At 40.0% G+C, this 24,749-nt stretch overlaps 1 protein-coding gene across 1 annotated transcript in view; it reads right to left on the minus strand.

Annotated features, from left to right (window-relative positions):
• Positions 1-5,704: 5,704 nt before the first annotated feature.
• TDRD7 (tudor domain containing 7) overlaps positions 5,705-24,749 on the minus strand; it is a 47,214-nt gene continuing 28,169 nt past the window's right edge. Inside the window, exons 7-17 of the mRNA XM_050913515.1 lie at positions 20,684-21,261; positions 16,528-16,714; positions 14,799-14,910; positions 13,712-13,914; positions 13,420-13,566; positions 11,641-11,721; positions 11,351-11,485; positions 10,916-11,026; positions 8,926-9,416; positions 8,437-8,597; positions 5,705-6,182 (exon numbers count right to left, since the gene is read on the minus strand). Coding sequence (XP_050769472.1) covers positions 5,962-6,182; positions 8,437-8,597; positions 8,926-9,416; positions 10,916-11,026; positions 11,351-11,485; positions 11,641-11,721; positions 13,420-13,566; positions 13,712-13,914; positions 14,799-14,910; positions 16,528-16,714; positions 20,684-21,261 — 2,427 coding nt within the window. The 3' untranslated portion in view covers positions 5,705-5,961. The remainder of the gene's footprint in view (positions 6,183-8,436; positions 8,598-8,925; positions 9,417-10,915; positions 11,027-11,350; positions 11,486-11,640; positions 11,722-13,419; positions 13,567-13,711; positions 13,915-14,798; positions 14,911-16,527; positions 16,715-20,683; positions 21,262-24,749) is intronic.

Here is a 24,749-nt window from a genome sequence, read left to right on the forward strand (position 1 = left end):
CCTGCCGGCGCCGGCTCCGCCGCTGCGGGGGGCGGGGGTCCGTCCCCAGCCCCGGCCCCGGCCCCGGCCCCGGCCCCGGCCCCGGCCGGCCGTCACTCAGCGGGGGCCGGCCCCGTCGCCCCTCCCGGCCGGGAACAGCTGTGCCCGGCTCGGCCCCCGCCCCGGGTCCCGGGTTTGGTCTGTCCTTACCCTCCGCCCGCACCCGGGACGGCAAACTTGCCTCTTCCATCCCCAGGGCACGGTGGGCGCTGCGGAGGGTGGCAGGGCTGCACGGGCGGCAGCCCCGGAGCAGCAAGGGCAGCATTTGCTGCCAAAGGGTCTTTCCAGGGTCTTTAACGATTTAGGCACGCTGGAGCCTGCCTTCTGTCCCCGTGGCAACTTCCTTCAGAGTGCCGAGCCAGGCGCCTCGGCAAACCGCCTTTTGGAAAGCCCCGCAAGATGTGCACGCCTCGGTTCATGGGGACCCAGGCCACTGCAAAGCACCCTGAGGCTGCGGCGGGGAAAACTCCTTCCCTGGGAGGAGTGGTGCAGCCCTGGGATGGGGGGAGCGGGGGGGTCTCAAGGCTCAGCCACACCAAGTCGCCGCCGCCCTGGCCTCTGGCTGGGGATGGCCCTGCTACCAGTGCTGCTGGGGCCCTGCGGCTGCAACCGTGGGCACTTTATAAAAGCTGCTTCCCCACAAATGCCATCTGTATCAATGCACCTACCAATTCCGTGTCTTATTTTACTCCCTGTCAGTGTGCCCCATACATCCAGTGACAGCCACCTCCTAAAGCAGCTCCAAGTCCGCCACCAGCCCAGACAGCTGCCTTCCAGCCTCATGGTGTCAACAGTTTTAATAACATTGCTGCCAAATCTCCTTTCCTCTATCTCACCTTTGAGTCACCGTAAAGCCCCATGGATTTGTCCTATAATCTTTTTTAACAAATCTCCCACAAAGTATCAGCCCCAAGCTCCTCCTTATCTCCGCTGTCCGGTCTCCACCAGCAGCCACAAGCCAAGAGTGGAGAGGGCTCCAAGCGCATCAGAGGAGGGCAGTCCATCTGAACACTTCAGCCCCACACTTCCCAGGCCTAGCGATGTCCTTCATCTGAAAACGCCCCCAACCTCCATGAGATGGTACCTGGCTTTTTTTTCACAGCTTTTCATACAGCTGACCTGGCTGGCGCCGAGGTTCTGTCCCCCATGGCATTTGGAGAAAGATCCGCGGTTAGCCCTGGAAATACGGCTCATGGCTAGGCCAAAGGAAGGATACAAATGGGGACCCTGCCAAGCAGTGGATTCAGTGCATACCTCGTAGAGGTGAGCAGGATTATGGCCCAAGTCACTGGCATCATCCCAGCTGCTGGCAGGAATGAAAAGGGCACTTAGAACCACCCAATTCACCCACTGGCTGGCCCAAATGCCTGAATTTCTTCAGGCTGAAGAAGCCTGATGGGTACCAGATCAGACAAACCTAGGCGCCAGTATCTATGCCACCTGCTTACCAACGGTCCTTCTCAAGGGTATGCAAGCTGTGAGCAGCTCAGGAAGAGATCCACCGGCGCCACCAAGCTTCCCTACAAGCCCATGTTGGCTTTGCACTCTGAGATACACATGAGCCACTTAATTTTTTTCCCATCTGGCTGCTGTCAGGTCCAGCTTTGTGGGCACCAGAAGCTCGTCCAAGGGGAGTGCTACAGTCCCCTTAGAATGCACTCAGCCTGTCTCCATCAGGCAAGACATTAACCCAGCTTCTCAGCTCATTTGTTTTCAGCGTAAGTATCAGCGATGCTTCTTTTTTAGCTGTCTACCATGACACACTGCCGTAATGAATGCTGCAAGTAACGCACCTTGCAGCACTGTTCACAAGACACTAAGTATTCCTGACTCCAACTACACCTAAGCTCCTCTTCAAAACAGCTCTCTAGGTAATGGCTTGGCACGCTTGAAGTGTGTCCGCTCAGGTCACAAGCTCCTCTTGCCCTAGCCATGTTCTAACCTCACAGAGCAGGACAACTGTCCTATTCAAGACTTCCAGTCTGAAAATATCAGCAATGAACAAAAGAACACAAAAGGAAGCTTTCAGGCATTATGAAGTTTTAAAGTGAGGGTTTTTTTAATTGCATGATTCTTCTTCACTTTTCTTGTCTAACACTATCAGCACATGACAATCTAGGCTCTCAAAGGCTTGCCTGATGCACAGCAATTGTGAGAACAAAGGATGAGTGTGGTGAAAACACAGAGACAAAAGAGCTTTGCAACAAAAGTCTCCCCAAATGGCAAAAGAGTAGTCCAGGAGTGGAAACCCTGGAGATAGGAAGTCATTTTGGGATGCTAAAGAGGGTTCTCCCATTTCTCTGACGAAATAGAGTTCCTCAAAACGAGCTGGGGTGAACACACTCGGAGATGAAAACAGGTAAACTTAAACTTTGTAAATTTAACAAAATACAGCTGAGATGGAATAAACAGAAAAGAGGTGGTTTGAAAGTGCTTATTGCTCACAGCCTTGGGAAAGTAAGAGATCTGCTTTGTTTTTTTTAATTATTACAGTGTCATCTGTTTTCCCTAGGTAATGAATGCTCATTTCCCAGTTTATAAAATTCACAATGATCCACAAAACATGTCTAACAATGCTGCATTCCCTTTTTCTGGCTGGAAAGTTATCTTGGGTGGGGTCCCAAGAATTACACACTCCATCTCCACATCTGACAGGAGGATCAGCTGGGCTTCTGCAGATACATCCTACCTGTTTTGGCATTTATAATGAAACTGGAGTTCCAGTGAATTTCCAGGCTTTCCCCCTTCTCTTTAGAAAGATTGCCTAACACCTAACCTGAACCTACTTTTCTGCAGTTCAAGCCCTTATGTGTCCTATTTTCCCTACATATAAAAACAGATTCTTGATCAGTGAAAACTTTTCAAAGTGTTCCCCTCCTTAGCCTTCTCCTATCCAGACTAACTACAAATCCTTCTATTTAAGCCAGGTTTTCTAGACTTTCACTGTTCTCACTTTCATCTGGATTCTCTGTAATTAATCCACATCCTTCTTGTAGGACAGTGCCCAGAACTGCATGCAGGATTCCTGTGGAGGCCTTTCTAGTGGCCATCAGAATGGAAAGATCACATGAAACAGTAACTCCACCACCTGCTCGATTCAGACACATGCCGTGGAAGCACCCCTGATGAGGTGTCATGCATTCATGAAAGCAGGGAAACCGTTCACAACGACCCCCAAACACAGACTGCTGAAAAACTGAAGTTAAAAACCACACAGCATTCTGTGTGAATTAACAACTTACACACAGCAGGCAGGTCTAACGCCTCCTAGGGACAGCAAACTAACCACTAACTACTAATTATGCTAACTACTTCACGGATCAGGAACCTCAACAAACTCGAAGTGTTCAATATTGTGTACAGCCAACACCTTCTGCACGTTTTTCAAAGCCAGAGCACAAAATGTACTCAAATAGCACTAGCAGGTCAGTTAGCAAATGTATCAGAGAATCTTGCTGGCTGTTCACTGGGGTAAAAAAGTAACATTAAAAGCAGGTGTAAAATCATAGCTCTGCAACGGAAATCACAGACAGCGTAGGGAGCAGCAGGTAAGTAACTAAGTAACAGCAGAGTACATGTAGCATAATGGACTGGTAATGGAGCTACTTTAAGACGGGGCGGTACTGTATAGCGGGTATCAAGACAGGGAGACATCTCAGTTCAGCCTCTGGATACAGTGTATGAACTGAACACAGCATTGTGTTAATAACTTTGGGTTGGGTGTCTGCTCAATGCATGCAGAAAATGATTCACCACACGGAGAGTGGTGCTCTTGGGTTTGCTGAGCAGTTAGGCTGCACTCTGTTTCACCAACGTACAAAACAGCCTGTGTGAACTCCAGCACTGAGCTGTGCAAATGCGTGAGACTGTATGAATATTGTCCTTGCTTCTGATCTGGGCTTTTTAGACTCTGGAGCAGCCACCAAGGAGAGGGTGAGGCATACTCCAGAAGGAGCAGACAACAAGCTCAAAAAGCATCTTCAGTCTCTTGAACGTCTGCCAGGCTCTTTCTCCTAAAACTACAATTGTAGAGTCCCAAAGCCTGCTCCATCAATTCACAGGTGGAAACCAACTACTGGCCCACAGCAGATCCTCAGGCCTCAAAGGATGCAAACACAGCACGGGCATTTCTCACACAACCGAACTTCGAAACAGTTCCAGCAAAACGCCCTATACCATTACAATTATCAATTAACAAGCCATCAAATTTGGCAAGATTGCGGATGAAGGTGGCATAGGGCTTTTAGACACATAGGGAAACTCCCACTCTCTTCAGTAGCTCAGGAAAGTGCTTGTCTCATCCTAATGACCTGCACCATTCAGATTTTTAGGCTCAGCAGCAGTCCTATACAGAAGGAAACTTCTGCATGGAAGTTTATACTACAGCAGTTCATCATCACATTGATTCCTGCATTGTTCACCTTCTCTGCAGCGGCAGCTGAGGAAGGAGAAATTGATTAATATGGAAAAATATTAGTATCTCGGGCGTTAATTTCTCTCTCAATAAGTACACTTAAGAGTCTCACCTCAGCATACTTACATATGGACAGGACCATGTTAACGAGTAATTTGCATTAGATCAGCGGCTTGTTAGTTTATCACTGCCTGCTCTATTTGTGAGGACTCTGCTATACCCTGTGTACAGTCCAAGCAGAGAGACACTCACCAGACTTCCAAGAGGACTCCTTGCTGCTTAGCTCAGACCTTCGCCAGAACTACACCAGAATTAGACTAAGGGGGTGCAAATGTCTTACGTGCTTAAGCAGCTTGTTTACTCAGAATATTTGCATGCATTTTCTTTCTACCATCCTAATGTTACATACGCACGGCACCTTTCAAGTCATGGTTCCTTTTCTGTCCAGTCTCCTTTACCTGTGCAGACAGCATGCTGGCAGAATTTCTTAGCTCAGCTTGTGTATTACTAGAAAGATTATATAGTATGCACAGCAGAAAAATTCCTTCTGCTGGCATTCACTGTGTTAAACACAGTGTTAAAGCTTAACAATCTTAAGGGACTACGGCAAGCAAACTCAAATCTAGGCAGCAGACTATGAAATATAATCATGTCTACATCTCCTCTAAATATTTCTAAGGCCAAAAATAAAGTGGGCTCTAAAGTAGGCCAAAAATACTGTGTTCAGAGGACTTGAAGCACCGATCCACATGCTTATAGGACATTGCTTGCTCCTGTCTCCAGGGAGCAGCAGTCCTTGAAAGCTTCTCAGAAGCATACATGAAAATGAGCTATCAAAAAAGAGGGAAAGGAATGCCTTGAATTTAGCAACCGGTCGGGGGGGTGGGGTGAGGAGGGGACCAGAGAATTCAGAGAAGTGGTACCATTGCTAAAGAACAGCAAGCAGACTAGTAAGCACACAAAGTGCATACCCTTCTGTGAAAGTTAAGCCCCACAAACACAGTCTCCCAAACAAGGCACTTTCAACTATTCAACTCTTATGAAGTTAAGGAAGTGGGAAAAACACACCAATAATGCATGTCTCTGACACTAAATTCAGAACTATTGAGGACTGCTTCCATGTTTCCCAAGTAATAAAAATGCTAGTTAAAGAAAAAGGGAGTACCCAGTAATGGCTCTGAGTAATAGCTGTGAGATAAAAAGCCCCCCAAAATTAGGGAAAGATCACAAGAACAAAAGTCAACATTATTTTATTGATAAATAAACTTTTTAATATTTTCACCCAAACATTCTAGCATTACAATGGTAAACAAAGTGCAAATTTTCAGAAAGTCAAGTGAAGTCAACAGAACCCAAACTTGTTAAACAAACCCCTTTCACAGAACACAGATTTTTCAATTTTATCACCTTCATGTCTTCAAGGCCATGTAGTAGTTATATTTCTCTTCAAAGCCTGTTACTTATTTTATTGCTAAAGAATCTGAGCTGCTACATTTCAGAAGTGGTGATTAATCATCCTTTGAAAATTCCACAAGACTTTGAGACACAAAATCATGAATCCATATATCAGTATCTGGAAGAGATGTGTCCACGAGAAAAGTCACTATTTTTCGATCCCAAGAATTAGTGCTTTCATTAACTGCCTGTATCTGTGCCACCAAGGGTTTCTTCTCTACAAGGTTCCGAAACACTATTGATGCCTCTTCTGACCACTGCTGGCTTTTCACTCCTAGGACAAATGTAAAGCAAAACAGAAGGTCATTTATAGACTAGACCAATCTGAATGATTAAGTTTATAAAGAAGTGGAGGGAGTTTAAATACTTGAGAAAACAGATGTTGAAGTGCTACTGAATGCAGCTTAACTCTAGAAAAGAAACACAAGCTCACTCATCTCCCACACAAACAAGCTTAATTATTACAGAGACTAGGACATTTATTTTTTCTTGAAGTCCAAAGATATGGACAAATTTGCAGAAGTGAAAGGCAAATGCACTGACTCACCGAGTAATTCAAAGTATATCAGCTGCCATGCATGATCAAGGCATGTTAGGAAACATTACAAAAAGGAAACTAAAATCCTTTCAAAACAAACTATTTCTTTGTCTTCTGCCTGAGGTTGCTGAAATTATTTGTCCTGTTGGCATTGCTTTAGATTAAGTTTTCTTCATCTCAAAGCAGCATCAGCTACTAAAACATCTGCCAAACCTTCAAGTCCCAAACTAGATCTGCAGAGAGCAGAAACGAAGAGAAATGCTGCCTAAATGCCTCACAACTGCTGCTATTTTTTTGAGAGCAGCATCCCACAAAGTCAAGTCTGCTCAGGGATGTGATGCTAGAACCCAAACAGGTTTTTGAATATGGCTGCAATCCACTAAGAAAGAAGTGGCTCCTGCAGACTTGGAATGCAGTCTCCCCACACCACTGCTGGTGTACAGCACCTAGACACAAGGGGCTCAAATATCATGCATGAATACCCAAACAAAAACTTATGGATGAAAGAAGCAAAACAGCAAAGCAACAACACTTTGCTTTTACTATTAGCAGCAGCTTGCTGCTGATAGGACAGGACAACACAGGAACACAGCTCCTTGCAGGTTACAGAAAGAATGAGAAGTCAACAGTTCATCAACAGTTAAGAAAGGGTAATCGATGCTAGGAAAGGCTGGCAGGGAAGCAAATGGGGTTTTACAAGGAAATAGACCAGAGACTGAGAGGTAGCAGACATGAAAAAAGAGAGAAAAAAGTGGAAGAATAGCAAGACAATAGTTACCGGTCTTCCGGGCTCAGCTGGCCTGCTTTGACAATATGAAGCAGCTCAGAGGCCAACTTAACTAGCTACTTGGGATTCTGTGAAGCAGGAGAATTGGATGACTTGCAGGCTTGCTCAGCTGGATCCTGTACTACCTCAGTAGACAGGTACAGCTAGAAATCAGCTTCATTTCAGCACTGCACTCCTAGGACCCCAGCCTGTCGGTAACATATCCATCATCACTAGTTTAAAGCAACCCCCAAGGTCACACTGAGGCTATGCAGCAAAGCAGATCCACAGAACACAATCTAGGATCAGAGTACCAACTCTGTGGCCTGTCACTTCAGACAAGCATATTCTGTAACTGAAGTCTAGACTAGTGCTGACCAAACAGTGGCAGAAAGCAGGCACTGAATAAGACGAGACGCATACATCTGAAAGCAATGCAGAAATGAAAGAAAAATTTGGAAAAGGAAAGAAAAGACAGCAAGGACAGATCAAGTTTAATTTTTTTAATGCTATTCGATGTATACACGCTCTCTATGCCCCATATTCTCAAGGAAATTAATTTACTTAAGTCTGTTCAAAGCCCCCACCCCCCTTGTGGAGTTTTTTTGTTTGTTTGTTTGAGAACACCAATATATTTCAGGCAACTTTGGATTCCAAATATGCACTGGAAAACAGTAAATTACAATAGGGGCAAGATATATATGAAAAACTTCTCCAGAAACTCAGCATCTAGTTCCTAACTTTATGTAGATTAGGATAATCAGAACATAAGTTCTTATCAACAGATATATCATAACTTTCACATTTCATAATGGGTTATGTTTAAGGATCCAAAACCCATTTAGTTTTGATTTCCCTGTGTCCTTTGCATATTAGACATCACGCACATTAAATGATAAATATTTATGACAATGAAAAGTAGCCACTGGGAAAGTTTAAGCAATCTTCAGTTTTATACATGGTAACTAAAAATGCTGCATTAAAATAAACAAACAAATAATAAAACAAAACCGTCACCACCTACGTCAAGATGAAAAGCAGAGCTACTTTGATGACATAAACATGCATGCGTTAAGCATGTTTTTGCAAGCAGGTACATGCTCACTTTAGCAAAAAACAATTACATCACTAACCTTTGGCTTGTCCACTTTACATTTCTGTTCATTTTGTATCCCTACTGAAGTAAGACTTTAACAAAAAAAATTGTAAATGCTTACTACCTACCTGCAAGCTGAGCTGTTATAGCTTGGAAAGGTAGTTTTCTAAACGTATCCATGAGTGGCTGTACTTTCTCTATGCTGACAAACTCATGTTTACCATAGTCCAGCTCATATACCGACAAAAAACCATTTCTAAGAATTCCTTTTATTATGACCCTGTACCACCTAAAAAGGGGGAGAACAAGAACAGACAACTTGAACTCATATTCACACACTGTCAAGGCACCAGAAAAATAATACATGACCAAAAGATCTTAACCAACAAGTCTCAGGCTTCCCAGATCTGGTATTATCTGAATAGAACTCAACTCTTCCAACTACAATCTGGAAGCATGAAGAGACTGCAACCTCATTTACTCCCTTAATCTCTCAGATATCATTGGACATCTGCCACCTTGTTAACAATGCAGACAAAGCAGAGCTAGGCTTGCCTAGCTTAGCAGAGCTAAGCTTGCCTTCAAAGATTTTGTTTTTCGTTTAACTATCTACTTACTGATTTTCAATTTTAGCTGCATACAGCTTGTTTTTTTCAATGTTCACAGGTTTCTCTTCTGCCCTGCTGTAGTACAAGATCATTTCTTCCATTAGGGCTTCCAGATTATGTAGCTCTTTCCAAGGCTGGACAATAAAGTGACCTGGATGGCAGGCCACCGAGACATAGACATCCATGAGCTCACCAGTCTTTGACAAGGGCAGAGGTGGAGGCATGTCAATGGTAGACACTGCGCTGCTGGGTTCTCTGGCTGAATCAGAGAAACTCTTCTCTAGCCTTCCACTAGTTAACCGTAGAGCTGAAACAGCATCACTTGTCACTTTTGCGGAGCTAGTCCCACTGGGTGTAACACTCAAGAAAACATCTTTTTGATGCTTCCATAAGTCTGCATTTTTGATCTGTCGATTGACGCTATGATCCATGTCTGGGAAATTCTCTGGAGCAAACAAGTAAACGTGTGCAATTCCCTTTGAACCATCCTGTTTAACCACCTTGAAAAACAAAATACAGCTTAACTTTCAGTTAATAACTATAAAATGCACATCTGATTTTGTACAGAAGACTAAAGCCTTTAACGGAAAAGCAGCAACAGTTCATTGCATTCTATATGCACAGAAGTCTTTTCAAGGTTCTCTCAAGTGTGTTAACGAAGTTGTTGGATACTAAGCAACTCACAGCAGCTAAAAAGAGCATTTGCAGCTATTCCACTAATGTAAAGCAAATACAAAGCTTGAATTGAGTTTTGTTCTGCCCAGCAGGTTCAATCTCAGTACTGTGTGCACAATTCTAGTTTTCACGAGAACAGTAGCCAGTGTCCATACAGATCTAAACAACTAAGTAATGCTATTAAATATTAACACTTAATCCTTCAAAATCCTCTTCCTGTCATTATGGGAGATGAAGCCTAGTAAATTAAGGATGGGAAAAAAATAAAGATGAAAAAAGCTTCCAGGTTTGTACCATGCATAATTTTCAAGCACCGACATAAAAGTATTTCCTATTTAACATCAGATATGCTAGCATTATTGATAGTAAAGCACTGAAATTTTAATTTGACAAAGTATGTAACATTTCTTTACAGATTCTTCTGTTGATCTTCCTAGCCAGAAATAAAAATGTCACACATTTTTTCCACAACTAAAGCATACATCTGTCGTCTATTATTTAATCAAGCAAAAATTAGTACCAAACTCAAACTATCTTGGAAGAGGATGTTTAGAAAAGCCAGATGCAACAGTCCTAAGTCCCAGAGTAGAGGAGCTATGTTTTAACTATATGGTCTCCACTGTTAAAGCAAGCAAAAAGGTAAAGGAAAGCTACAAAACACTTTTTCAAAGTGCTGTGACAGTATCTGGAATCAGATTTTTAAGAGGAAATTAGTGTTGTTTAGTCTGTAGCTAGTAATAGATTTCCTTTAGAAGGGTGTTTTCAGTTAATTAAACTGGATAGGACACATGGCAAGTGGAAATAATTTTATCTCAAAGATAACAGAAATTCTAAGTATAGAATAGCATATACTAAATCACACTGGATTAGAAAAGGCAAACAAAAAATAAAGCTGCTTTCCAAGACCAGAAGGAGAAAAAGCTATGTTCACAAGAGGCATGAAAATAATTTAAGATTAACTCAACAGTTGTATCTTTTTATGTGGTGAAACATTAACAACTGTGTTTCTTTCTTATCAGCTGGTAAAATAACTCTAGTTGCATATTTGGACTGGGACAGCAAACTGTGAAAGGCTAATGTGACAGTTGCTAAATTCTTGAGGAGAAATGAGAAGATTCTAATAGGCTTAAGCAAGTAAGTTTTATGCCAAATGTCCTAAGAAAAGGACTTTTTATAGAACTTATGTCCAAAAGCTGACTACAAACTTTTAAACTTCTATAACAAAAATCAATTTGACGAGTGGTTAAGCTTCTGGAGTTGTTCTTTCAATGCTCTTTCCACATGCCTATGGATTTCAAGTCCCATAGATATTTTGACTATTTACCTTCATGCTAAATTCAGGACAATTCACTACAGTGTCTCTCAGCCACAGTACAGCATCTGGAGTCCACATGCCAGTGTTAGGAGGCAGATCTGCTAGGCAGCATTTTATAGCCTAAAAACAGAATTAAGTATACAAGGTATAATTTAGTAATACGGAAACTAGTCCACAAGTTCCTATTCACAGAAACTTCATTAATGCTGACATTCAATAATGTATCACAAACAGAAAGAGACAGAGGAACATGCAAAACCAGTACCATTACACATACACAACATCCTGTTGATACATAGGACTACGTTACGATTTATTTCAGGCAAAGATGGACAATGAAATACACTCCGATGTTGAATGCTATTAAACAAAACAAAATTTCATTACATAAACCTTGAAGTAGCAGCACTACAAACATTGTCAAGCTTTAACATGTCTTTATACCTGAGGAGGTATTGCAATTACTTCTCTCAGGAATTGCGGTGGGATTTCTCTAAGCTCTGATACTTTTACAGTTGCAACTGTTCCAGTATCTATGAACTGCACATCGAGTGCCCGTCTAGTGTGAATAATTCTTATCTGAAAGAAGAAAGCAAGAGCATCATTTTAAGGTTAAAAACACAACAGTGACACTACACTATAACAAGTCTCACAGAAACTAAGGATTCAGATTTAGCTAAACAAAAAGAGCCATTTGTATGTGGGAAAACTGTAGGTGTTCTTTGAATACTTACCTCTACACGTGCCCATTTTCCTTTCGAAGGAAACAAGCAGATTTTGCCACAGAAAGGTAGCAGTACATTAAACTCAGATGTCTGCTGCAAAGATAAAAACAGAAGTTAAAAAGCATGGAGCTATTACTATCTGGCACTCAACTAACCATTTCAAAAGCCACACGTGGAATAAACAGTTCTGAGAAGCAAAAACTCTCTTTCAAATATAAAGCCTCTTTCCAGCCTCAGAAGCATTTCTTATCACATTGTTTTAAGCTTCCCCAGTTGGTAAAGCTTTAATTCCAAGCTGTCTATCTTACAGGGAAACTGAGAGAATATAAAGTGCCAGGGGAAAAAAAGTCGTATTTGGAAACACAGAATATGAAATCACTGACCGTTACTTTAATGTTCTGAAAAGCAAGAGCAGTTCAGAGCTGTGACAGACAACTGAAGAAGCTCCTACCTTATATTCTAGAGCACGTCATTTGTTGAGATATTTAACAAACCAAATTTACTACTGTCTCAAATGAAAGTCTATGGGGTGACATTCACCATGATGATCCTAAATAACATAACAAGACAATAGCTACACTATCAAAAACATGAAGAAACTCCATTTGAAGACCCATCCAACACCTTTGTTTGTTTAAATTCTCAAGCAAAATAAAAACCCTCAAGATAAGCTGCAAAGTCAAGATTGCTTCTTTTACCCTCATATACAGATTGATATTAAAAGATTCTGAATGTCAAGGTCTCTCTTTGATAGCAACAAGAACCTAACATACACTATCCAGAAAATCTGAACTTTTGAAATGCCTGTCTGGCTGCCTGCCTTTGTGCTGCTAAACCTTTCAGGGTTCTATATGCTTTCCTTCAGTGTTTAGCTTGCTTAAAACTGTATCTTGACTGATTCTGCTTGAAACTGAACTCAGACATGTTCAATATAAAGTATTTCCAGATGGTGCGTGTTCCACAACAGGTCAAAAGCTCAACTTCTACACCTAAAAACACTTTGACAGAGCAGTTTCACAAGCAGCAGTTCTAACAGCATCTTCAACGATCTGCATTTCATGGTTTGATTCTCTAAGGCTCAGCTGAATACTGAACAAATTAGATTCTCTTAAGATGTCTTCTCTTTTGTATAAATTCTCTTGAGTCTAGTAAGGGTTGTTGCATGTGTCTGTAAATGGCTGATGAAATGTCAGACTTCTCCGCCACATCCTATTTTAAAGCAACTTAAGACTTTTGAAAACGCCTCCTATACATCAGTTCTAGTTGAAATTAGCCACAACATTCAACAGTTAAGGGTACAAGGACAAGATATGCAGCAGATCAGATCAAAGCCATTGAATACCCAAGGAAGCCAGGCTAAAAAGAACAGACCTTGGTTACACTGCTTTTATCATCTCTTTGTACCGTGTGCTGTGGGCCAGGCTATTTACACACCTCAACTACATCATGTAAGTAAAACTTCCAGAAAAAAAATATGGCAGTATCTCCACAGGCTTTATACCAATCTGATCCAGTTTCCATTGGAAGCTTCCCATTATGAGCCATATTGTTACTGTTCTAACCATTCAAGGAAAGTATAAGCAGTTACTGAAGGCTTAGAGACAGCTTGGGAACAAGAAAGCATCAAAAGACACTTTTCACGCTGAAGGATGCACCCCAAAAAAATAGGAAGAGAATTTATAGCCTTTTTGAATAGTCTATGGCTACCTCAGAAACTTGAACTTGTGTGCAAGGAAAATGATTGGTACACTCTGAAGAAAGGCTACATGACTTCACCACTTCTCTCACCATAGAACGTACCTTGTAATGGAAGTAGTCTTCTAGTTTCTGCAAGATTTCAGAAAGTCTAGACAAGCCTTTAGATGGCACTTGGCAATACAGACTCCCATCAGAGAAAACACTGGTTACTCTGACATTTGTATAGAGTGCATCTACCTGCAATGGTAAGATTTTGACATGAAAGGAGGGGAAAAAACACACACACAAACTTAGCAAATTTCTCAGTACTGTTTTTTGTCCATCCAAGACCTTAGCAGTCAATGATTTTTAATGAATTAAGAAGGAAACAGGAAAATGGTACCTGTAGGTGCAGTTCAAGGGACTTGTCATACAACGCCTTCAGACAAGTAGCATTGATGTTGATATCATCTTCTCCAGAAGTGTCATAGAGAACAACAAGAGGAATATCACTCTTTTCTAGTATTTCCACAGCAAATATCTTGGAGCATGTCTGCGATTCCACAGTCTTTATTAGCACAGGATCATCACAGAAGACTTCCAGTCCTGTAAGACACACATACTTTTTATGTAACACTGTATTTGAAGTGAAAAATAATAACCAGGTCTGTGTTTGCAACAGGAGTCTTTCCAAGAATCAGGATGTAGCAGGAAAGTTGTACTGCACCTCTACTTGCATTCTGCTTAATTTCCACCTTTTTAACACAGAAAGCCATCTTCGGGGTGGGGGGAGGGGAAGAAGAAGATCTTCTTCAGAAAGAGTCAAGGCAAACGTGTAGAGAAAAAAAGGAATGCATCCAAGTATTAAACAAACAAACAAACAAACAACCAAAAGCTAGTTCATGGCAATTTTATATATTTAAAATAAAATATTTTTTTAAAGTTACAAATGCCTACCAGTTTTAGGAAGATAAATAATTTCCAGCAGAGTTTAGGAAGTATGCAAGTATGCAAGTACTGAAAGGGGAAGGATCACTTTAAAATAGCAAAGTGGATCATATTTAGGAATATTGCTCGATCTGACCACAACAGATGTGCCTCATTTGTGGAAAAAGGAGTTGTGCTAGTACATTGCTTCACACAACAACAAACGTTTCCTTGTATTTCCTTCTTGTATTGCTCGCACATATTAAAGAGATAAAGACATCCACGCTAAGTGCAGAAACAACTAAGCTTCATTACAGAGATACTGGACATCAAGGTCTTTTAATATGAAGGTTTCTTTATAAAACTCTCCTTCACATCCTTCCTTCTCTCCTTCCTCTTCCTGCTTTCCATGCCTACCTGTGTCTGCTTAGACTAGCTGTCTTGGACAAAATCTAACATACACAGAGTTATTACAAACAATGATCAAAACTCCCAGACTGAGATGCTCCAATCCATAAATTGTGCAACAGCAAGCTGTATAGTCAACACTAGCTTTCTCTTACCTGCCAGTTTACATTTTGCAGCTTGAAATGGAAGCGAATTGAACTGTTTCTGTAGTTTGTACACACATTTGCTTTCAACAAACTCACTGAAGCCATGATCAACATAGCATACCTGATAATGGAAAAGGGAATAAAAGCATAAGATCATAAATATAATTGTAAATATGTTTTCTTGAGTCTAGGGAAAATGTATTCAGTTACCACATTCTCTGTGCAGCCACAGACAAATCACTTTTCACTAATTCAGTACTATATAACACCATTAATCTCACGTTTATTTCACTGTCTGAATGTTCAGAGTTTTCAGGGAAAGCCTTCTTCTCAAGATCTCTGTAAAACCATCCTCTCCAACTGTTCCACAGAATCTCAGCTTAACAGGCACAGTGCTGGAAGGACTCAGCACATGTTACCTCAAACCACATGAAGAAAGGTAATAAAGCAGCAATTTTTATTTGTAAAGTTCTGAAAGTGTTGAAAAGTCAAATACCACTTAAGTGCCATTCTATATTTTGCCTTTTGTTTTTACAGCATTAAGAGAAAAATTTTGATTTATGCTTATAGTAAATTTGATACAAATACCACAGTCAATGCAGGAAACCAGTAGGAAAACTGCTGATTGGCAGCAAATAATTGGAGCTAAAGTGAGAGGAAGAAGGCTTTGACATGGCTTTTTACAACTTTTTTCTAAACTCTATCATGCAAAATGTCTGCACACTAAACATTGAAAAGAGAGTCTGAACACTGTGTCAGAAGGTAATCAGCAAACACTGCAATAAAGTAGTAGCCTTCTTTTGGCTGACAGCTCTAGCTAGAGAAATTAGAGGCAAGCTTGCTATCAATGTCCTTGCCACCTGTCTAAACCCAACAGTCTTTCACAGAACCAAGTTCTGACACCCCCCTCCAAGTTCCAGCTGAAGGGTATCACACTAACTTTCAGAAAAACCTCAATTCTAATATATGTGCTATTTAAATATTTATGAAATGGATCAACTTTAGAAGTATGTTAAGCAGACCCAGGTAAAAACTCACCTAACTGGGTGAAGAAACAAAAAATAAAAAGGTTATGATTAATGTTTGACTAGGCAAGAAATAATTGAGTGAGCAGCTTGAAACTTTTTTTACAGTTCTATCATATGTTCTGGTTTCATTGCAGATGGCAAAAAGAGCCTGCTTGGCCCAGGAAAAGTTGAACAGAGGAGTTAAATAATCTCAAAGGGGTTTAACTGAAACGTACACTACATATAACTCCCAGAACACCAGATCTGCCTGGAAGAGAACACAAGTATATCCTTTTCATTGTCTTGCTATTTAGCGTATGTAGTAGATACTTCAGTACAAGACTTCAAACAAGATCTATCAGCAAGTGAATTTTGTTCTTCGTTTTCCCTTCCTCTGTCCCACTCCAAATAGTGCTACTACACCCGTTCCTCCTAAGACTATCAAAGGTACGTTTTCAGTACAATAGTGCTATAGGGCCCAGCCCCATATAAAACCCAAAACAAAACCCCAAAACTCAAACTATTTATGGAAAAAAACCTGAAAGACCATTTAATTTTGGCAATCACGTAACTTCAAAAAAGTCTTAATTTCTCATGTAGCTGAAAACAGAAGTACTTCAGGGCAAGAAAGGAGAAAATGCTAGTGCAGCATATTCAGGAATTGACTGTGTATCTAAAAATCAAGATTGTTTCAAGTCTCTCTCCAAGTGCCAGAAGAAGTAATTGCTTGCCTTTATTCTGTTGTCTTCTAGAGAAATTATCCGAGCACGCAACCAGGCATCTTCTTCAGCGTGTACTGCAACAAGTTGCCCAACGCTCAGAGATTGAGCTAGTGACGCTGTACTATTCTGACTATAGTACGCTTTCATATCATCTTCCATTTGTTCCTGGGCAGAAGAATAATCTTTGCCCACATACCTACAGTATTTTACAAAAAAAACACCACAAGAGTTAGGATGCAACTTCAAAAAGCTGAATAAAAACCTAAGAACATTTATATGCATCTACGAATATGAGTAAATTACTGATATATACATTTTCTAAGCACATCAGCATCCAACCTCTTTTCCCATTAACAGGTCTACAGAAAAGTAACTGACATAAAATTTAGTACTTTTGTTGACAGTTAAACGTGGTCCAGCAGTGTATAATCTAACATGCTCAACTAGATTTTTAGTAAGAGCTCTTACTTGATTATTACAATCATGTAAAGCAACTTGACTACAAGAGCAGAGTAGTATCTGGGACCAAGCATAAAAAAGAACTAATATGTCATCTCTGAAGTTACTCTGTCATTAACAAACACCAGCTTAATCAGGTTTTCACTAAGGTTGATCAAAACCAAGGCATCTAAAATAACTTTACAAATCAGCTGTCAAACCATGTGCTGTTTACTCTCAGCCTTCAGAACAATCCTGATATTAGGCTGCTGACCTAATGGTTCATACTAAAGCAGTTTGTGTTGCATAGATCTTCTTTAATAAAGTACACAAACATACTGAAAACTCCAAATGGGAAGTTCTGAATGCTTCAGAAACAAGTCAGATTAGAGCAGACAAAAGGAAAACTTATTCCCAAATTTGTATTAGTAGCTACTGTTTTAACTTGTTCGTAGAGTGATTAATACTGCTCATTTCTACCACACAGTTTAGATTATGATCCCATAAAAATCCATGTTTATTCTGAATGTCTGCTATATGCCCAGGATTAGTGCAGATACTGTACTATGACATACTATGCTAACTTTGTTATAAAGATTAAGTTAAATCTGATCACATTCCAGGGAACCCTCATTTTCTAAAGACAGCCTGCTACCTCACCATTCAATTATATATTGCTTTTCAGAATGACAGCCCTTTTGTTTCTATGTAAGCACTCACCTACTTCATAATGGACATGGAGTGGGGCGATAGTCACATATGTGCTACTTAAGTTTATTTCTTAACATTTGTTTCATAAAGATACTTAACAGACAGTAGGAGTATCTTAAGAGAAAGTAGAAGAATCTCAGAATTTCCTGCCTCACTCACTATTTTCTGGTAATAGGTGAGCATCATACTGAAGACGTTTTTGGCTGCTCAAAGCCAACTGAAAAATTATTTTTCAGATTCTTTAGAAAAGAATCTTGGAAAGCAACATCAAAAAAGTGTGTTAGAGACTAATCTATGTGCAGGTGGCTGGACACTGCATGTGTGCATTCAGCACCATTCTTAGTCTGAACTGGAACTAATTCACATGTCAACTAAACCTTGCTGCTTCATTGTGAAAGGAACAGAGTGGTACACTTCCATAGTGAAACATGTTATAAAATTTCGACTATCAAAAACATAAAAGAGGGAAAAAAGTATCCGAGCTGTAGCACAGAAACTCAAGGTAGATGAGAATAAAAGGTGATAGTTAATTATTTCTTGTGAGCATTCAAATGCAGCACCTAGTGTATCATCTCTGCCTTCAATCACACTGTTGTAGATGTACAGCGAATATCTAGGAGTGTTTCTATCACGTCACTTTCATTCTGACTACATCAGAGTTCTTACAGAATTGTACCACATCTCAAAATTGAAATAGCACCAAACCTTCCAGCTTTGTCTTAATTAGTACTGCAGCTGAAAGGTTTCAGCCAAACCACACTTAGCCACATACCAAGAAAGTAAAGAGATATTGCTCCATCCCCAAGGCAGAAAGAGGAATCTTGATTTTATTGATCCTGCAAAAATCAACATCAATCAATAGCTGCTACAGAGTTCTTGTGTAGATCAGGAGAAAGTGACTGCCAGTACATGCACGGGAAAGGTGCACTGTTTCCTTCCTACATGTCTACATGAACATTTTCTTGTCATGGCAAAAAACTATTCCCTTCAGGGCTAGTTTCATCTTGAAGATAAATGACCTTGCCCATGAAGTACATAGATAACCCTAAGTAGTCATTTCTGTATCTAGGGCCAAGAAACCACTAATCACCACCATGTACCTACACAGAGCTGACAAATTCAGAAGCTTTAATATTGTCCAAGAACCGTGGTCCAAAATTTGGGAACTGCTGCTTTAGAGAAATTTTAACATAATCACCCTCAGCTAATCAGTGTCATACGGTAGTTTAATCCATGGGACTTGAAGCATTCCCCCAAATTATTAGTGGAAACATCCTTAAAATAACAGCTTAGAAAGCTAAGATTTGTTACTCTACATATAGAGCAAGTTATCAATGTTGCCAGAATTAAAAGGTGTACAGTGAGAAGGAAAAAGTTTTGCAGAGTTAAGTCCCACCTGCATAGCAAACTGGAAGTAAGAGACAGATAATTTGTTCCTGCTCTTCCCAATACAAAACATGCAATATGCATCATGTCTAACTTTCAGTATCTCTGTGTACAGATGATTACACGTCTTAAATTGGCTGTCTTTCCTGGCACTATTCATCATCTTTCATGTCTTAGACTAAATTCAAACAGAGCTTTCACAGGAACAACCTAAAACATAAAGCCTCTCGTTTCGTTGATGTAGTTCTTCCTCCTGTGATTTCCTGTTTTAAGCTTAGGCTTACTCACAAATTCCAGCTGTGTCTTCTTTGCTAAAATGATTGACTCATCCAGCCAGAGACAGTACAAATATTAATGATGGATGAAGAATCTTGCCTTAAATTATGCTTTGTGGTAAGACCCGTATAGAAAATAAATGTATAAGCAATATACAAAAAAAGCTTATCTGAGAAAAAGCACAATATAGGAACGGTGCTAGCAGCTAAAACAAAGATAGCAACATTCTCAAACGAGAATTTCTCTCGTAACCCCCACGTATGGGGATTTTCACTACAGATTATCAGCCATTAAGATTTCATGACTTCAGGGAACTAAAACAGTAGACTGACACATAAAGAAAGTTCAGGGTTGAGTATTCCAATACATTAGTGATAGCTACAGAGAAAAAGGATATTTAAATTTCAGCCTTAAGGCTAGTGTGTTGAATATTGCCAACCAGCAATGAGGAACAGGGTATTAGTTTCATAGTGAAAGGATCTGTAAGTAAACTGCACACATACTTATTTCAATCCTAATCAGGACCTCTGAGAATGACTGAAACTATCTAATGAAAGCTGAAACTGCAGAAACTAGTGGGAAAAAAAAGAGAGCTCCCAATATAGTGTATTACCACACAGTTGCTCAATTCATCCTTTGAAGTGACATATAAAACTTTTTAAGATTAGGCTCGATTTGAAATAATTTTCAAAATGAAATATCCTCTATAAAAAGTGTTTGGGTTTTTTGTCTGTTTGTTTGGTTTTTATTAAGTTTAAAAGAACTGCTAGGATTTGTGTGTTTTATCCCAATAATGAAGTAAAGAAAGCTTATCATGGTATTTCCTGTAACAGTACTATAACACATACATAAGATAGCCCCTACAATCCACTTCTTACACTGTCCTCTAAGGCTGAGCTGATTAGGAACCAAACCAACAAGCACTAGTAGTTTATTGTTGGATGGAAGCTCATCTGTCCCCAAAGGTGAAAACTGCAGTGTAATCTGAACACACTCAAGTCACACCTAGTTAGTACTAAGTCAGTTATAGAAGTAAAAAATATTTTAATAAGTATTGCATACTACTATGTGTTATAGTAGGGTTATTTTAAAAAGTCTTCCAACGGCAAGTCAAATCTGCTTTGATTCTCAGACAAGCTAATGATAGAACTGATCAGCTGAGCACAGAAAAACTTTCAGGAAATTTCCATTTAAGCACAAAAACAAAAGGATTCTTAAGTTTCATTATCAAAGTAGAGTAAATGACAAAGTCCTGCAACCTCCTGTTCATCTGTTCTTTTATGGCAGACCTGCACAATATGAATGTGGATTTATAAATAAAGCAAAAAGGATAGATTCTGAAGTATAAACTTGCCTAATTAGGACCTCATTAGTATTTTTCAGTTCTAACACCATGACGGACACAGATCCTTCTGATGGAATGATTAGAGGAGGAACAGTTATGTTCTCTGGATACTGGTCCTTGGATTCTTCATACTGTTGTTCAGCTGTGGCCTTCACACCATCATGCCTCTGGACTTTCGCAGTGACATTCAGATTTTCATCGACACGTCTTTGGGGTTTAGCATAGAGGATGGCCTTTCTGGGGACTTCAGATACATAGTCAACTATACATACATCTGAGAGCAACTCTAGATTATTTAGAATGTCTTCTGGAAATTTCACTTGGTAAGTGTCTTGGTACAGTTTGGGAAGCGCATTAGCCCAAAGACCACTGGAATACTTCAGCAAGATGTTAACAACTTTCTGCTTGAAGTCACTACTAAGTGATGCAGGCGTGGTCTCCATACTTGGTTTTAACAAAGGGTCTACTTTTGAAGAAGTAACATTCTGAGATGCCTTTTCTTGCTCTGTATCACTTTTTGCTATCGGTGTTTTCTTAGCAGGATAAAGAAGCCCATCCATCTGATCACCCCTGCGTACCTTCTCCACCTTGGAAAACAAAAAGCAGAGTCAATAATCAGTTGCATCCCTAAGTCTAAATCATTTTGCTATTTACATTTTTATAACATGCATTTTATACCGACTTTGAAGTGGACAACCACAGGGAACTAAGCTTGAGGCAGTTATTACAAAGCAGTATTTCTTGTAATGCTTCCTCCTCCATTTTGAAGGATACCAAACACATATGACTACATCAGTACAGGGCAAATACCTAATCTATGCAACAACTCAGACTTGCTTCCAAAGAAGTATAGTCTCTCTTTTCTCCTAGAAGGACCAGAAGATGATGACACACTCCACAAACTTAGGTCTTTTGCACATTAACCCCCCCAATCTTCCACACAGGTAAGCATATCATAAACAAAAGTTTCTGTCTCAGTTTACTGAGGGAAAGGGCATTTGATTGTATACTTCAGAAACAAGAGGACACCTCTCAGGCAGTGTTGTAAAGGCCATCTGCTATCACGCTCAGGGAATTATTTTTTCTTTAAAAAAGTTCTGAAATTAAGGAAGAAATTTCTGGATAATAAATTTCATAATAAATTTGATTAGGCCATTTTAAACCATGCCCACAGGCTCCCTCCAGATCCAGATGTTTTGCCAGTCCATATGTCTCTACCCTTTGCTAAGTTCAATAATAAGCATCTCACATGGTCTGAAGTCACAACCTTGCAAGCACCATTTGAGAACTGTAGAAACAAAGTCACAATAAAATTCCACTTCCTAAAGCTATGCAGTTTCAACCTAGATCAACCTAACCATAGCTTAGCAGGAATATCTATATAGAATTGAGGTAACAAAAGCTCTCAGTATTTTCACATTGGTCCCAAAGCAAGAACAAGTCCTGCAATAAAGTTAGTTATTAAGGTTTATGTAGCTCCACCTTGATGTTCCTTCCTCAGAGCAAACAACTCTCATCAGTTTCCTGGGTCCACATCATACCAAAGTCCTTTTCAGATGCAGATCAATGAACAAAACATTGAGTAGTTGAATCACTCGCTACTACTCAGGGGTAGCATTTACCATTATGATACTGATGTTCATACCCGTCAGAACTTTATAAACCTTGTTAAAGTCCTTCTTTGCTGTTCTGTCTTAGCAACATACAACAGAAGCATAACAAAGAAGACTTTAAGTATTATCTTACATAACAAGAATAATATGTCACTCATTATCAAGATAACATTAAAAGACAAGAACATTCAGTAACAATACATTGAAAAAACTGAAAAAAATGGCCATTACTTTTTCAAGAACTATGTATTTTCTCCTGTGTGCACCTCTTCACACTCAGCCCAAATTGCCACATGATGATCTGAGTTGAGAGAGTCAGCAAAACCACCTAGGGGTTACTACACAAGTGCATTTCCATACACTTGCTGTGCATTACACTGTCTGGACTGGTGCAAAAGCAAGCTATAAAACAGTTCTTGGGAATAGGTCTTGGTCAACTTCCATGAACACTAGCATGTGTGCTATCTAAAATTGACATAAAGGAAATAGCTTTTATAGATATAAAAAAATATTAACCATGTTCGAGTATTCTTATGCATTCATGGTGGTATGTCTGAATCCTTCTTTATCAATGAAAACCAAAGTAGTAATATTTTCTGCAAGAATAAGGCAGATGAAATAATGAGAAGGCAAACAAACCTATCTAACAACCCTCAGCTCCCTGAATTCATGCAAATGAGTCCACAAGCTTTAAGACTTGAGTCTTCCAAGTAGGCTCACTAAACCAAGGAGACATTCCCTCTAAACTGGGGAGAGGGGAGAGGTAGTGTCCTATAGACATCCATTTACTAAAGAATACATATATACTATGGCATAAAATATAAACAAATCATATAAAGGACTTCAACATACCAGTGGTACATTTACCAAGTTCTTAAGCATCTCTGCTAGTCATCTTGACATAAGAGATGACAAAACATGTCTGGCCATGCAACCGAGAAGGACCAAAGATGTCTTCAATGATTCATGACAGGAAGAACCTACATTTGTACCCTCTGGTATCAGGAATCTTATTGTGCCTCTTGAACCACAGGCGAAGAAACGAGCTCGGTTAAAAAAACCCAAACAAATAAAAACTTACCAAAGCCTTGCAAGGGCTTTGATAGACAGTCAAGAGACCAAAGTATATCAAGTGGCCTAGAGGAAAAATCAGGGCACACCACCTTGGCAGGTAATGACATCCTAGATACAGAGGAATTGATAAGAATGTCCCAAGCGTCCATGCGCAATATTGAGGAATTTGTTTAAATGACCAGCCAAGGAAACTTTTAGCTCCAGAAAATACTTGGCATTATCAGGACAACAATCTGTTTGAGAAGGCTGTGTTGGAAAGTATGGCAGTTCATCCTGAAAGAAGCTGGATGTCTACCTTTATGCACCCTTTGTCTTAGCTAGCTCTTAACTAGTGCTGCAACAGAGATGAATAAATTTTAGCGGACAGGACTATTAAACCTTACACACTAAAGACTGGCAGCAGACTAAAGAGACCTTAGATCCTCAGAGACCTTTAAGCCTCTTAACTCCAATAATAGCTCTGAGGTTTTCTAGGCATTGAAGCTCTGTTTTGAAGAGACTGTAGATGCTGACTGAGCAAACCATTTATGGACAGAAAAATGCTATTTCAGTAAGTTGTTTCAGCTTACTTCAGTATAAATAAGCTGAGGTGGACATCATTAGGCTACTATTTCTTACATAGAAGTTAATGTTCAAGATGCAACAGACTCCTCCAGACAGTGCTATGGCCAAGACACCTTTAAGGATGTACAATACTACAGAAACTTTAAATTATAAGCAAACAGCTTCACTTGTGAGCAGCACTTCAAAACAGTCACCCTTTCTTTAGCACAAATATCTCAAATTTAGCACAAATATCTCAACTTGGTTTCCAGTTGAGTTTACAGATTTGCCTGCAACGTACTTCCCCTTAGTATGGCTAGCAGGCCTGCTTTGCAAGCACAACATGCCTGCTGTCACCTCCCCATGAGAAAGCACAAAGCAGAGTCAACAGCTGTCAGAATGTATTATCAGGGCAACAGAGACTGAAGTCATTCTACACAGAAGAAAAACACATTTGTCCTGGGTCTGAGTAACAGAGGGAGCTCTTAAAAATCAAAATCCGGAGCCTAAAATAATAAAGCTTCAAATAAAAAAATACTCTCAAGATAAATACTGACACTGCAACTGAGTAAGTCAAGTGGAATGCAAAAGAAGAACAAGTCCACTCCTTTTGACATACACATATAGAGGGGATGAAGGCAGACATGCTCCTGTATGTGTTACTAGGACAAAAGCTTTGTATACGTGTGCTTGACAACGTGCAAGTAAACCACTACACTAATATACATAATCAAAAGAAAGGATCCATTTTGTGATGCCAGAATGACCAAGATAACACCGAGTCTTGTTTAATTGTGTGTACAGTGATGATCGAAGAGCAGATACACTGGCAAACTCCTATAGCA

Source organism: Gymnogyps californianus, chromosome Z, assembly GCF_018139145.2.
Source record: "Gymnogyps californianus isolate 813 chromosome Z, ASM1813914v2, whole genome shotgun sequence".
In the NCBI taxonomy this organism is placed as follows: Eukaryota; Metazoa; Chordata; class Aves; order Accipitriformes; family Cathartidae; genus Gymnogyps; species Gymnogyps californianus.